The sequence below is a fragment of the Curcuma longa genome, chromosome 3 (assembly GCF_044706935.1).
Source record: "Curcuma longa cultivar G26 ecotype Majalengka, Jawa Barat chromosome 3, ITB_CL_G26_1.1, whole genome shotgun sequence".
NCBI lineage: Eukaryota > Viridiplantae > Streptophyta > Magnoliopsida > Zingiberales > Zingiberaceae > Curcuma > Curcuma longa.
In genome coordinates, this window is record NC_133863.1 from 869,212 (window position 1) to 885,205 (window position 15,994).

The window sequence follows — 15,994 nt, forward strand, 5'->3', positions numbered from 1 at the left end:
ACGAAATAAAATAAAAAAGAGATTAATGGAGACGATAATTTACGGCGTTTAATGAAGAGAATGAGCTGATCCTTGATCCTTATTCAGTTTATTTTAATTAAAAAGGTATTTTGATGTATTTGAATAGAAAATTAAAAACTATTATAACTGAGTTTTAAAATTTAACAAATGAATTATTAATTGAGAGTTTGTTATTTCCTAGTGTTTAATCTTGGTTTTATTCTTTTAGTTTATTCATGTTGTTGATTCCAATGCATTTGAATGTAATGGAAAGGTGTCGACACTTGCCAAGAGGATCGTAAGTGAGATGTTAGGAAAGAAAAAGAGAGTCGTCAAGATATTAATGATGTAATTTGCTTAATTTATATAAGGAAAATACATTATAGATAATGAATTTAATTTATTTTTTAAATATGGACAACATGCCACAATGAAAAAATATGCAAGAAAACATGTAATCATGTGAAAGATTATAGAATTTTTCTAGAGATGCTTATTTATTAAGTAGTAAGGTGGGAAGGCAATTGATGAGATATACTCTTGTGATAAATAACATTATCCTTAATTTTTATAAGGCAAATCCATGATCAAAAGAGCCACAATAGTTTCTACTACATGCAAATAATTCTACTATGGATTCATTTTACTCTAGAATGAGATAACGAGATGAAAGGAATTGTGATACATGAGATAAAATGGAATGATGCATCTATAATATTTGGTTATCATCATTTATAAGGTTGCATTACAAAATTGAATGCAACAATGGGAAATCGAATGGTTGACCTGAATAGAAAGCTAATGTCATTGTTTCTTACTTGTTCCAGAAGAGAGTTCTTGCAAATACAATGGAGTCTTCTATAGGAATGGTGACCACCAAAGTACTCATCTCAATGGGGAAGAATCCAAAGAAGAAAAAGAGTCAATAATTCTGAACATACCCAAATGAATATTGACTTCTTCTTTTTATACACAGTCCATGGACTATCCATCATAAAGTTTATAACTCATTAACAACTCATTAATGGTAATGAACTGGGTTATTAGATCTACACATACAATCCACATCTAATATTTTAGATCCCCTTCATACATCATTTAGATCACTTAAATGGGATTTAATCTTAATAGCAATTGTTGTGCGTGTTAATTCACATATTAGCTCATCAAGAGACTCAATAAATAATACAAGAAGAGTTAAGATGTTAGTGAAGAAATTGATATTTCCCTCCCTAGTTGAAGTAGAGAGAGGCAATTTTGCAGTTAAAGTAGCATTCCATGTCTTTGAAATTGTAAAAAACATATCAAAGTGATAATTTTTTCATAGGAAATAACCAAATATATTTTCAAACATGATCAATAAAGGTAACATAATAAAAAGGCACAGTTGATGATCTGTTCAATAAGACAAAGAGATGGTAGCCAAGACGAGCATGCTAGGAAGATTTATATATTGAAATGTTCATCAACGAGAGTAATAGTAAAAGAACATTAGATATGGCAAATTCATGTCTAGTTTCCATATGAAGAAGTGTAATTTTTGTTGCTCAATCTTTCACAAACATCCATGAAGATGAAATTAAAAAAAACAAATCATTATCAAGAGTGAATTAATGAACATAAAGCAAGTTTTCAGTAATAGTATTAGATAGAACATAAAGTCTTGTAGTATTCATGGGCAAAGTGTTCAACACTAAAGAAGATATGACATATTCCTCAACTCCATACTCATTGTTATCCCCATTCTCTACTTCTCGCACCTTGATTGCTTCGATCTACCCTAGGGGGTGGTTTAGGATTATTACTAAATTATGTGTAGTGAAGGAAAATAGGCTTCAAAGTTTGATCGAGATTGAAGTCGTAGTAAATGATCATAGGAGTAGCGGTGGTTCTTGAGGAAGTTGAATTAAGGGTTGTAAGCACTAGAACAACCAGTGTTGAAGCCATTGTTGTGTGAGAGATGTGTTAGGATCAACACTTTGATACTAGAAAGCAACAAACAAAGAAAAGAGAAATAAATTTTATTATTAATCTATAGTACAAAATTTATCAATTACAACAATCACAAGTATGACATGGAACATTGTATCTTTGGCAAGCTTGATAAACAATATAATTTATTGCTTAATCTAATAAATCAAAATCAATCCTATTCCTATTTTACATGTTTAATTTGGTTTTAGACTATTTCGATCATCATTAATACTTCTCACTAAATCACATGAAATCAAAAAGAAGACATCGATCCCTCTTATATTCAAAAGTATCAAAGGATGAAAGTTTGCTTATGTACTAAAGTTAAAGTACTTAATTCTCCTAATCAATTGTTTGAAGACCTCAAAAACAAGGAAAGAACAAGCATATATATCTATATATACTCAAAGTAAGCAAAACCCTAAGTCAAATAATTGTCTTGTGAATTGAAAGATTGATATAAAGTGATCTTCTCTGGCAAATTGTAAGCAACAAGTTGTTTATATAATTAAATGAATTGTATTAATTATAGACAGTACTGCTTTGCTTCACCTCCTTTGTTTTGTCCTTTTTTCTCAGAAAATACTGAGACTTGAACAATTAATACATCTACTTAAATTATAGAAATCAGAAAAGAAAAGCAGAAAGATGAACACAATGAAGAATGAAATCTGAGAGAAGTGAATAGATCTGACCTGAAGCATGTAGATTGGTATTGTTTCATTTGCTGCTGCTGAAGAAGAAGCTGAGGAAGATGAAGGCTTCTCTCTATTGAGTAATTGAATACAAATTAGAAAGAAAATATGAAAGAAACCAAACAAATTGTTGTTGATTATGCAAATCAGTAATGGAATGTTGGGTGTAAATTAAACAAATTATACTTACAATTAAACAGATTTAAATTAATTATTACATAGATAGGACTTGATAATTAGCTACTACTACACATGCTTGTGTTTCTTCCTCATAAGTAGAGATCCAAATCTGAGCGCTTTCGATCTTCGTTCGTCATGGCAGCCACCGCCGGCGGCGACCTCGCTGGAGTTTCTTTGACGCTGGCGGACTCGGGGAAGCAGTCCAAGTTGACTCCGAAGAGCCTGACTCGCTTCGTGCCTCCTGCCGACGCCACCTGTTCGCTAAAATGTCCGACAGAATTCATCCCCTGCACTTGCGCCGCCGCCGGGAGCGGCGGCGGTAGCCCGAAGTAGCTCCACGGCGGCGGGGGGAGCGGCGGAGGGAAAGCGAAGGAGAAACATCGGAGGATCGGCCGGTAATTATTGTAATCATTGAGATAACAATTGTAGTTAGCACTGCGCTTCTGTCGCTTGCAGTCGATGAAGAAGAGCTGGCGGTCGCGCGCGAAGGAGACGGTGTCGCCGGCGAGGAGGCCCTTCTCCTTGACGAATCGGCTCCACCCTTTGGTGATGACGTAGCTCTGGCTGCTGCTCCAGTAGGAGTAACGGAACCGCCAGGCGCGGCCCGTGCACGCGTCCTCGAAGCTCAGCAGCACCCCCTTGGTGCTCTCGCCGGCCGACTCCGGCGCCGGGAAGTGCCTCTCCGCATGCTGCTTCGGTATCACCAGCCGATTCAGCTTCCCGACGTCGCTCGGCGTCACCACCTTCTCGAACATCAACTCCCTCGAGCCACCGTCTTCCTCCATGCCAACAAGCCAAGAAGATGAGAAATCAGAGAGAAGAGAAGACGAGGAGAGAAGCGAAATGAGTCGGAAAGGGCGGAGCACACAAAACTTAAAGGCCTGAAAGGTACGTGAGATGGTGAGTGAGTGGAGGGGGATGAACTGTGACGGGGGTGGTGGCCCGGCAGCAGGGACCATGAATCATGCATCTCATTGAGCTAGCTAGCTCATGTGAGGGTCAACATGTTTTTAAACTCTCATCTGCTCGCTCGATCGATCGACTCCATTGTCATCTTCTTCTAAGTAAGTTGAAAGCACATAAAGCAACTGTTTCATGGCAGGAAATTAAGAGCGCACTGTTAAAATGACAGTATGATTTGATTTTCAATGAATTATATCGATTAGGGCAGAATTCAGAAGTCTAGCTGATCATGTGAGGCTGTCCTTTTTGAATATCATATGGGGAATTTATATCCATGTCTCCTGTGAAAACTCTGACCTAATGTTATTATTGTCATTGGCTCGCCAGTCCACAGTGCACAGAACAGTATACGTATACCCTGCAAAGGAGAAAAACTGTCCATTGAGTGCATGCATGATGCATCTACAGTTCGACCAATAGAGCTAACACAGTGGCCATGAGCTCACAAACCATCCACACTTAGCTCTCCAAACTAGAGAATAAAAAGTACAGAGGCTTCCATGGCACTCCCCAGTTAAGCATGGGCAAGAGCAGGTGGGGGTCCTCCACAGCTAGATCCTACGTATTTTGAGTGTTGGAAATACGTCCTTCAGTGTAGACGCATGGTGAGAGTGAAGAACAGGGACCGCTCTAGGTATCGGTGATCATTATCGATCTATATATGTGTAGGATTTACTGGTGTAAAGGTACATGCATGCTGATATTTTGCAGTCATCAGTAGATATCATGATGAGTGTATGGCAGAGGTTTACAGGAAGGAGGGCGATGCCACTTGGAATGTCCCCAGCCTATGCAAATAATTTAAGTATAAATAGTTTGCTTAACAATAATTAATAGAACTCGTTTTCAGTAGTTATTCAAAATTTTCTCTTCCTCCTGATCTGTTTCTCGATCGATATCGCCATGGAAGGCAGGAGTCTCCTGGGGCTATCAGAAGCGGCGCCGTCGCCGGAGAAGACGACGTCCTGCGCTGTCGGAGGCGACACCATCCCCGAAAGGATTCAGGGAAAAAATTAAATAAACAGAAAATATATATCCGCCATGCATGCATCGATCGATCTGCAGAGATGTTCTAAATTTAGATCGTAATTGTAGATTTTTGGCCATCTCTCGTAGCGCTTATTCATTCTCATGGTCACGGAAACTGCGCGTCGGAAGCCTTCTTCGTTGTTGGGTCGCTTTCTCGACCTCTCTTTTTCTCTGCAGCGAGTCATGCATATAAAAAGAGAGAAAAGGACAGCGTAAAATTAAAGGAGAAACAGAAAGTAAAAGAAAATAATAATAATTTATTGTTTTGAAAGAAAGATCTGAGTTTTTTTTTTCTTTTTTTTTTAAATTTTCTTATTGTGTATTTGAAGAGCATGGAACATGTTGCATTAACTTAGTTTGGAAGCATAAGGCAAAAAGCTGCGGGTCAGGCAATTAATGCACTGGATGCAAACTAATACTTTGCTTCCAATAATTGACCTGGCCAATAAAGGTTTTGGTCTTTGTTCCTTCCTCCTCCCCCTTTCTCCTTCTTCCTTCCTCCTTGTGACTATGAATAGTTGTTTATTATCCCCACAAGCATAATAGAATTAGTATTCGATCGGATGATAAATTTATAATAATAAATAGTTGTTTGTTGCCCTTAAGTGTAATCAAATTAGTGCTTAGATGGTAAATTTACAATAATAGAGTGTTATGGACATCCTTATCCAAGTCAAATCTCATCTCATTAGAAAAGATATGTCGGATTGAAGAGATAGATGTAACCTCCTAATCCATCAGTCTCCCTCGTGAAGGTCGACTGATCTGTTTTCTCGATGAAGGCCGATTGATCCGTATGTCTTCCCGGTAAAGGTCGACTCACCGATCTATCTCATGAAGACCGACTGACGCGAGTCACCTACCCTCCTTGAGGCTCGACTCCTAGGTAATTCAACTCCCTTAACCCAACATCCATCACTTCATTAAACCAAACCCTTTGACATCCAATAATAACATGAGTGACACGCACGTGAGTTGGCATAGCATGTGTGTGTCACATGATACATAGAATGACGTTGTACTACGATGTGCGATTAATACAATATGACCTTTTACAGTATGAGATGTAGATGATGAGATATTTTCTCTATCGTAGATGTGACATCTCACTCCTATTGCACTATATAAACAGAGTCCGCTCTCGCAGACCAAGGTATGCATACGCGCAAACTTACCTCTGTATATGCTTATCTACTATTCTTCTCCTAAGGCCCCGCCAGAGACCTAACTTAAGTGTCGGTGTGACTAGGTCAAGGCACTCTTTTGCCTCTATTCTAACTCTCTTTCTCTATTAAGCTTCACATGCTCTCTGATCAGTGCAGTGATCCTTGGGTTTTCAACGACTCCGTCCCCCAGAATTCAGATGTCCGACGACTTATCTCACGACAATCTCAAATAGGAACATAGAGCAAGGTTTGAATTCCCACAGATACATACTCTTTGAGAATTAGTTCCTCTCACTTAGAAAGCCACTTGATACCGTGATTTATCTCCCTTCCATGAGGCCTTAGGCTAAGCAGTGAAGGGGCGTCTGGGATGAGCATTATTATCTTTTGCAAGTTGCCCCTGACACTATGATGCATTGACAAAATATTTTTGCAATTAATCAGATATCTATGAGTCGATTCTTAACTACGGTGCACTATAAATTAATTTTCTCTAGTAAGAAAATAATCCTAAAATGTTGATTATAGAGCGACATGTCGTTCGCACTTTCTAATTTACTCTGATAATCGATAAAAAAAATTTTATAAAGCCGGACTGATCACTTTCAAAATTAATCAGTTTGAATAATTGGATACCTATATTATTAAAAAATTGAATAGTTACTTGTTTGAGGGGTTCGAATAGATATAAAGAGTATTCAAGAGGGTAGAGGGTACATGCGCATGTGTTTAGGTCTTTGGCGATTTATTAGGACAAGATGATGTACATCTCATGTGCATTTAATTATTTTATTTTATTTTTTATGTGTAATACTATAATTCAATTCCTAAATTAAGACAAAACTCTAAATGGCTTAATCATAAGGAAAAAAATTAATAAAAATAAAAAAAACTGGGTAAAATTTTTTATTATATATATACTGATAAAAATAAATAAATAGGATGCAATTTGATCTCTTAAGATTTAGATTTCATTTTTAGATAGGACGGCAGAAGCAACATATAACTCTATTGGATTTTCAAAAGAAAGACCAATCAAAATATTTAGATTTTTTAAGTTTAGATAATTTGATTTATTGCTAAGTAAGCGTTAAGGATAGTAGTCGACTCAATAACAACTTATTAATTATATTTGTTAAGCACAATACTCTGGATTGACCGCCGTATGCGCTTCCCGATTTATCCTAGTGGTCGGTGGAAAATTTTTATGGGACCGGACCGGCCACCTCAGGAATTGAGTCCATGAGACTGATTGAAATTTATCATTTTTTTAAGCACAATACAATCAAAGAAAGTTCAAGGGCCTTCTTGGGCTTTTGATAGACTATGTCATGGCCCAAGCCCATAATTATGTAAACTTATGTAATCGAATATATAAGTTGAGAAAATCATTTAATGATAAAAATGTTGAAAATAAAATTTCATTCTCTTCTAGATTATAAACAGTATTAAAAAAAAAAGAAAATATATAATTAGTCAAGTACAACATATTCTATATAATAATTACCTTTATAGGTGTGCTATCATAATCAAATACTCAAGAAACAAACAAGAGAATCCGAATTTTTTCTTGATAACATCTAGATATTTCATTATAAGATTAAGACATTAAAATATCTTAAGCTTGCCATTTTCAATTGTTATTACAAACACATCAAAAAGGATGGCTAGTGGCCAAATGCCAAATGAATCTCTTGTCATTTCATTTGATCATTGTTTCCATTCAAGCCACTCCTTGGAATAATTGTAGTTGAGCACAAAAAACTTCCTTTTCGAAACAACACGACAACAATAGTGAGATATTTCTAAGATTTATCTTTTTCAAAAAACTCTTTTTTTTTGTTGTTGTTTTCTAAAATAACTATAACTTTTGTTCATTAAGGATTGGGGGAGTTAAAATAGTAAATTTTAGGGGTCGAATTGAATATATAGGATCTTTCCCCACCTGAGCAGATCCACGTCCCGACAGGCCATTTCCATTTTTTCGTCACCGCAACAAGCATTGGCTAGGGTTAGGGACCCACTCTTTTCCCCAATAACAATACGGGTGATAATGCGGGTACCGTCTGGCGGCTGCGTTAAATCGATAGATTTTGTATATAAAGGGGAGCATTATCCGTGGATTTCTTCCTGAACAAATTGAGGTCGATTTCCGTAGCTTTCGCCGGCGACCGCGAGCAGCAGAAGAAGAGGAAGAAAGAGAGGCGGAAATGATACTCGTCGCGATGATGGCGGCGGTGCTGGAGGAGTACACGGCGGCGGCCGCCGGCGTGATGGAGGAGGCTCTGCTCCGAGTCCCCATCCCCCGGCGGGTGTGCATCCTCATCCTCCGCTACCTGCCCTTCGCCGGGCCCCCGCCGCCTCATCCTCCGCCGCCCTACGCCATCGGACGCGCCGCCCCCGTCGCCGCCTCCGGCGCCCGGTGACCCAGTTTCTGCTTTCCTCCTCGAAGGACGCACAAAGTTGCGTTTTTTAGCGTCTGCTTGTGGAGATTCTGGCTCCGTGTTCCGCTTATCCTTTGAAATCGCAACTTCGTTTCTCTAATTTTGTACTAAAAAGCTTCGCTTATCGTGAATGGATGCGTGATGTTTACTTTTTTTACTCTGTTTTTTGTCGATCTTTTCCTCGAATGCAGTTGAAAAGTGACGGAGTGAAAATATCTAAATCAGGAAGACTTTGGGGCTGTTTACTGCAGAGGAAGGAAGAGAAAGGGAAAGGAGAGAAGAGAAGTAAAGAGAGGTGAGGAGTAGAATTTGGATTATCCATACACTACGTTTGCCTGGATGGACCTGCAACATCTAGCCCCTGAGTTAAGTCTTTCTAGAGTTATTCAACACTCTCACTTTTTATTGATTGAGGTGTGAAAGGTCTGGGCCGCTAAGGTGGCAGATTCCATCTTTTTACAAAGGTGTGAAAGATCAGTTAAAAATTGGATAGGGAATCTATGATTCTTCTAAAAAAAATAGAATTCTGATATCCCAACAGTCTCATGAATTCTGATATCCAAACAGTCTCATACGATTTTCATAATTATTTATAAAGAGATAAATCGAGAAATTGTAATTGGCTACGACGGAAAAAAATATTATCTCGACGAACGAGTCCTTGTCCTCTTCTGCAACTATATTCCGTCGTAACCAACTCAGTTATGCCTAGGGGCCAAACATCTATGATTCACTCCCTGTAAAAATTGTCATACAATACTATTCTTATTATTATTTCACCTATATTTACTGTTTAAATTTTGAATCTGTCAGACGTGTTATAACAATTACAAAATTGTAGTTACTACAACTATAATAGTTGTACTTATAATTATAACAACTACAATGGTTGTAATAGTTATGATTTCGTAATTATTACGATTACAACAATTGTAGTAGTTATAATTTTTTAGTTACTATAACATTGAAAACAACATTAATAAAGAGGACTAAAATTTTTTATAACTTCTAAAAAAGTTTTAAATAATAATTTTTTAGCTTAAAATTGGGCATTTATGAGTTACATCTGATAACAAATATAGATCTCTAAACTAGCTTCGATTTGATATAGTGTTTGTCCTGTAATTCAACTTGAGTAAAAAATTATGATATTTTAAAACTTATCTAATATTTATGTTGTAATAATTAAGATTTCATAAATGCTACAATTATATAACAACATGAAACTGTAATTATCATAATTGTGTGACACTTAGTTGTAGTAGTTATAAAATCATAGTTGCTACAATTGTACAGCAACAACTACGAAATCATAGTTGCTATAATCATAACTGTTATAATGTGCAATAGTTATGAGTATGTAATTATTACAATGCGTGTCTCAATATTTAAGTAGGGAATATAAGAAAAATATAATAATGAAAATAATATGATAGAAGATAGTTGAGTAATTGTATGTGATAACGGGTTGTATGTGATGGTGGGGTAGCATTTTAATAACAAATTAAAGAGGAATGTCATTTTAATAATTTCAAAAATAAGAAATGCCCTTTTAATCTTTGTCCTTAAAAGTTTTAACTAAAACTATTAAATAGATTTAAATTCATTATTTTTTTAAAAAAAATAACCTACCGGTTAGGCTCGCTTCATCATTTGAAGTCATTTTATACTCATGTTTTTTTATTTGAGTTAATGCTAGATGAATAAAACATTTATATGTTTTGGCTAAAAAGACATTTATAATTTTAAAAATAAATCTTTATTTCTCATTTTTGTTGTTTACAAGAATATCTTATAATTTTTTACTAAACTAGTTAAAATTTAAAAATAATCTTTCTACTATATTCACTGGAGTATAATCAAGGATGGAGTTCGAAATTTCATGTTAGGAGGACCAAAGATATGTGTTTATATTAAGAAAAGATGATTGTGTCATCCCTTTCCATTCGTCCAAACTTTTTAAACTTTTACTCCTCTTGCACAAAAAAAAATTAAAAGGGGGAAACACAATTATTAAATGTATATAAACTAGTAAATCTTAGAAATAATATTTCTATAGTGTTATTTAGAAAAAAAATGATAATCCCACCAGGATAAATCGAGAAGCGCACATCCACCGGGCACCAAGGTAAATCGGGAAGCACACACAGTCCAGCATCCTTTGATTACAATTCCCATTTGGAGGAAAAGATCGAATCGCGGATGTCTAGATCACAACCTGAATGTCTTACCGCAACACCATGACCCCGAAGATTTCTATAGCGTTCTTTAGAGCCTTTATAGACATGCTCTCATTTCTCAAAATAAAATGGAAAAAAATTATATGATGTATTTAAAGATTTTAAAACTCAAGATATTTTTATAAAAAGGGAAAACTACCGGGGTTGAAATGAAATTTTACCAACTCGACGATTTGATTTCGCATGTAGCGGCGTATAAAACGGGAATAGCAGTCGCCCAAATGGACGATTAATCTCGATCGCATTCGAGATCTCTGTTTCCTCTCCCTGCTCTCAGATCCCCAACTATCTCGATCTCCATCTCCATCTCCTCCAGATCCTTCGTTCGATCTCTCTGAAGCATCTCCATGGCCCCGGTCTCGGCGCTCGCCAAGTACAAGCTGGTGTTCCTGGGCGATCAGTCCGTGGGGAAGACTAGCATCATCACCCGATTCATGTACGACAAGTTCGACAACACCTACCAGGTCGATTTCTGTTCCACTCCATATTATTTTTGATTCTGGGATCCAGATCGGGATTTCGTATGCTTGATTTATGCAATTTTGTCGGCGATCGTTTGGTTAAGGTTTTTGATTGTACTGCACCTAGATAGATCCATTGCATAGTTGTCTTCATCTTAGAGATCTGTCGCAATTCAGACGGTTATGGAAGGAGGATGCCACTCTTGAATTTTATTTTCTTGAGAATCTAAGAATGGTATGTAGATTAAACGATTGTGACGATAGAGGTGATAGGATGGTTTTAGCAGAAACATGATGAGAGAGAACTCTGATTCAAGCTTGTTACTTGACAATGCCACTGCTTGTAATCAGTTAGATCAAACACTATTTTATTCTCTATATTTTAATAATATGTCAGTGAACTGAATTTAATTTTTAATTGTTGATAACAGAGCATGCCATTACTTCTTGTGCAATTAAATGAGATACTGACCAAGCGGCTTTGAAAACATCAAACATAGATGGGGAAAAAAACTAAGTACATGCATCTGCTACTGAATTTTATGCTCACATATCAGTGATATCTGTTCAGAGAGAATTATCACAAGGTCTCGCATCAGAAAAGAGAGTTTATTCAATAGGAGTCCTCTTTTCCTAGTCGTCTGTTTTTCACAGACACAAACACACGCACACAAAACACTCCCTCACATTACCTTGGCAAAAGAGCATATCTGCAACCATAAAGATTATGTAGTGATGATACTTGTTCTTGCAATTTGAAGGAGTCAATTACCCGACAAATGCATTTCTAATTCCTGATATTCTATTGATTGATTATAAACGGATTAGTTTCTTTTATCTAGAAGAAAGGATTTACAATCTAAACTTTGCTAAATCCAATTCAAGATAGTATCTGTATCCTCCTTTTGATTATTGATCTGACATCTTGAAGTTAACATGATGAACAGGCTACAATTGGTATAGATTTTCTCTCAAAAACTATGTACCTTGAAGACCGAACAGTCAGACTACAACTTTGGTAGGTTTATTGCCTTCCCTCCTTGCAGTTGAATTTTGTGAAAGTTATCTCCATGCATGGGAATGGTTGACACTCAACGTCAGATAATATTTTTTTCTTTTAATCCTAATTCTCTAATTTCTTGATATGGCGAATCGATTCAATTATAATCTTGGGCACAAATGGAACAAAATTGTACCTGGTCAAATTGAGAGTTAATAATAAAGCTCTGGCATTTAAGATTGACTGGCCATTGGCATTGAAAGGCAGTTTAATTCAGTCTCTGGAATTCTTAGCAGAAATGAATGATATCTGGGTATGTCTGAACTCACTAGAAAGACCAGTCAATATAATGTTGAGATACTTGAGTGCTTGCTACATGTATACTATGGAATATCCCAGATGTCATGATACTTAATGTGTAGGACCGAATATAATATGCCTAAGTATTTTATGTTGGTGGGTGCTGATTTTGATACAAACATCATGAGCTGTATGTCAACCCTTATATCGAGCATATTTTTTGTGATATCGAAGAGCATTGATGGCGGCTACGACAATTTGTTTATTAAAAAGTTACAAACTGTGTTAGTGTCAAACTTTTAGAGTATTCTATTATGGGTGGCACCATTCAAGTATCCAGTTGCTGTGATTCATGACAGTATCATTGCTCTGCAAGTCCTATAGGTCAAGATCGTATATGTAGTTATATATAACCTGTACTTTTCTTAGCTGCATCTTTTTATGGCTGAATGTTCTGAGAGTTCATGTAATGTTTATCTAATAATTAGCACCATGGATATTCGTTATCTTACCTGATATTGTTTCAATATTCTATTTAGGTAAATTAAATGAACACCAGTGAGCATTGACTAACATAAACCTATTTGTCATATAAACTTGAGATTGGAATTTTAAATTGTTGATGGCCAATCAGCTTTCTACCTCTTGCGGGCATTGAAGCTGTTCTAACACCACTTGTTAGTGTTGACATTACTGAGAAATCACGATGGTAGATGTCTTTATGTATCAACTCGAATCACCCCCTGCAGAATGATACTCACCTAGAATTTGAATACCATCACACCACGAAACTACATGCAAAATCTTCATTTCCCATGTAGATCCTATAACTCGACCTTGTTTGCAATTGAAAATAACCTCATCCAACACAAGAAGACAACAATAATAAATGATATAATAAAGGAATACAATCGGCCAAACATGAAGTCTACAATTTCTAAGAGAATCTAAATGTATATAATATTAGATCCAAATTACAGAGATACTTGGACACTTTGACAAGCTGTGCTCATACCATCTACAACAAAGCTCACACCTCTACTTTCAACTCCAATGGGAAGATAAAATACAGACAAAATATCACCTAAACACTCCTAAATTCCAAGAACTTTGTTTGCCAACATTCGTTGCACTTGTGTCAATATGCTGTTCCAACTTTAGTATGAAATCGTGGCAAAAAAATATAGTACCTAAAATCTAGGTCGAAGAATGTTTACATATGCTCATCGCAATTCTAGATTGCACCTGTTCACACATAGAACAGGGCACTAGGTCATGACTCACCTCACACTCTGTGTAGGTCTTCCGTGCTCTGTACAAGCGTCATAATCATTTGAACTGCATGATTGTCCACTCAAGCCAACAGCCAGAGAGAAATGCCAAGCAATTCTCAGTAGGAAAGATAATAATGGAAAGTTTGCATGGATCTAAAATTATAATTGCATAATTTGTCCTCATAAATAATAGTTCATGATTTTTTATATCTCAAAGTATTCTTTTTTTGAAGGGTAGCAGTAGCTTTTATATCCAAAATGTTCTGTTTCAATGCTTTTCTGAATTCAATCGCTTCTAGGGACACTGCTGGACAAGAGAGATTTAGGAGCCTCATCCCAAGTTATATTCGTGACTCATCAGTTGCAGTCATTGCTTATGATGTTGCAAGTATGCTTCTTTGGTAAATCTTGTGTAGTATTTGATAATAATTGTCCAAAGGACTTGGTCCTTGTTTTTGTTTTTGCTTGACTTTCTTCTGCTTGCTGCAACTTTGGTTAGGCACTTGATCAATGTTTTTTAGGAACAAAATTTTAAAGTATGACAAATGTAGGCAAACTTCAGTTTTATTTCCTGTATTGGCTATTGTAAACTTATTAGCTACTTCGTATTGGTGTAGATCGTCAATCGTTCTTAAATACTTCAAAGTGGATCGAAGAGGTTCGAACAGAGAGGGGAAGTGATGTTATTATTGTCCTTGTCGGGAACAAAACTGACTTGGTCGACAAGAGGTGATTGATGTCTCTAAACTCTTATTTAATATGGTTTTCTTCGAATCTCTGCAATGCTTCGGAAACTCAATTACCAAAGAATAAGCAGTATGGATTTTGATGTTTATTTATATCTTCACTTGTCACCATGTTCCATACTTTGAGTTTGTTTATATGTTAGACTAGGCGTCCATTATGTTCAACATTGAATGAGCTCTGCCAGAATTCAACACTCAGTATTACAAAAGTGGTCATAGTAAATCATGAAGAATATCATCAATCAGTATAAATTCAGTTGCAGTTTACAATTTTTATCCAATGATATAAGTATTGATTGAGTTTTTAGGGATAAAAATGAAATTCATCATGAGTACTCAAAACTCTTTACAGGAAAAGATCTTTCACTTGGCTGCTTTGTGATCATCGCATGTCAACTTCTTTTCCCAAGTTTGTGCTTGAGGCTTGAGCCAGCATTATTCTTTTTCTTGTTATTTAACAGGCAAGTCTCAATCGAAGAAGGAGAAGGTAAAGCACAAGAGCTCGGTGTCATGTTCATTGAAACAAGCGCAAAAGCTGGCTTCAATATTAAGGTAGCTATCATGCTTCGAAATCACTTCCATGTTTATGCATTACAAATTACAGTGGTCTAATAGATCAATTCTTCCATCAAAACGATCTATTTCCTATTTATTGATCTAAAAGAGGAAAATTCAACCCTAGATTTCAGATTTTCCAAGGATTTTGTGGATACTGACTAACTGCTTCCTCAACCTCTTCAGAATCTCTTTCGGAAGATTGCTGCTGCCTTGCCAGGGATGGAAAATTTCTCTTCTGAAAAGCACGACGACATGGTCGATGTTAACCTGAAGGGAACAAATGCACACTCGTATCAGTCGCAGTCACAATCTGGAGGTTGTGCTTGTTAATCTCATCCTTCACAGTTTTGTGTTGTACCTACTGCATTAGCCAACTGAAGAAGCCATGGTTCTTGAGATCAGGGCCATTTTCCTCTCAACAAGGTCAGATTATTTCCATTTGTAGAGATCGATTATGCATTTTATTTAATTTTAAAGTTGGATTGTTCATTGGAACAAAACTAAGGTTAGTACTTCGTTTTCGTTTAAAATTATCAAAAGATGTCTCTACTTTTATTACCGTTACGCGTGCTTATTTTTCCTCATCGTACTGTAAATAATTTTAAAATGATTTGTATTTAACTAAAAGCATTATTTTTATCTAATATTTCTTCAAAAATTTATAAATTCTAACCCTGTTAAATTATAGAAATTTTATAGATTTTTTGAGTTAATAAATTATTTATATGATAGTTATAGATCTTGTAAAATTATAGAACATCAAAAGTTAAAAAAATTTATTGTGAAAATTTTGAATTTCATATTTTTATGAAATAAAAAATTTAGATCTTAAATTTTACTGAATTGATTTGAATTCACAAGTGCATATTCTATAAAATATTATGGCTTTACTATTTTCAGTTCAAAATTTGATTTTATAAATATTTTTGTCTGATTCTAAATAAATATATTATGGAAACTAAAT

General features: G+C 35.9%; 2 protein-coding genes across 2 annotated transcripts; one reads left to right on the top strand and one right to left on the bottom strand.

Moving 5' to 3' along the window:
• Positions 1-2,856: 2,856 nt before the first annotated feature.
• Positions 2,857-3,677, bottom strand: LOC141825735 (putative B3 domain-containing protein Os10g0537100). Its single transcript, XM_074713121.1, has one exon. The coding sequence runs from the start codon at positions 3,632-3,634 to the stop codon at positions 2,939-2,941; it is 696 nt and encodes a 231-aa protein (XP_074569222.1). The 5' UTR covers positions 3,635-3,677; the 3' UTR covers positions 2,857-2,938.
• Positions 3,678-10,940: 7,263 nt separating this feature from the next.
• Positions 10,941-15,588, top strand: LOC141824539 (ras-related protein RABH1b-like). The gene is made up of 6 exons (XM_074711848.1): positions 10,941-11,155; positions 12,100-12,170; positions 14,026-14,114; positions 14,344-14,455; positions 14,934-15,024; positions 15,214-15,588. The coding sequence occupies exons 1-6, from the start codon at positions 11,039-11,041 to the stop codon at positions 15,358-15,360; spliced, it is 627 nt and encodes a 208-aa protein (XP_074567949.1). The 5' UTR covers positions 10,941-11,038; the 3' UTR covers positions 15,361-15,588.
• Positions 15,589-15,994: the final 406 nt, after the last annotated feature.

What these genes read in the sequence shown, in the direction of transcription:
- LOC141825735 (XM_074713121.1), bottom strand. Translation starts at nt 3,634, where the DNA reads ATGGAGGAAGACGGTGGCTCGAGGGAGTTGATGTTCGAGAAGGTGGTG.
- LOC141824539 (XM_074711848.1), top strand. Translation starts at nt 11,039, where the DNA reads ATGGCCCCGGTCTCGGCGCTCGCCAAGTACAAGCTGGTGTTCCTGGGC. An exon ending in ACAGTCAGACTACAACTTTG is followed by an intron (nt 12,171 to 14,025) that starts GTAGGTTTATTG and finishes AATCGCTTCTAG; the next exon opens with GGACACTGCTGGACAAGAGA. An exon ending in ACTGACTTGGTCGACAAGAG is followed by an intron (nt 14,456 to 14,933) that starts GTGATTGATGTC and finishes GTTATTTAACAG; the next exon opens with GCAAGTCTCAATCGAAGAAG.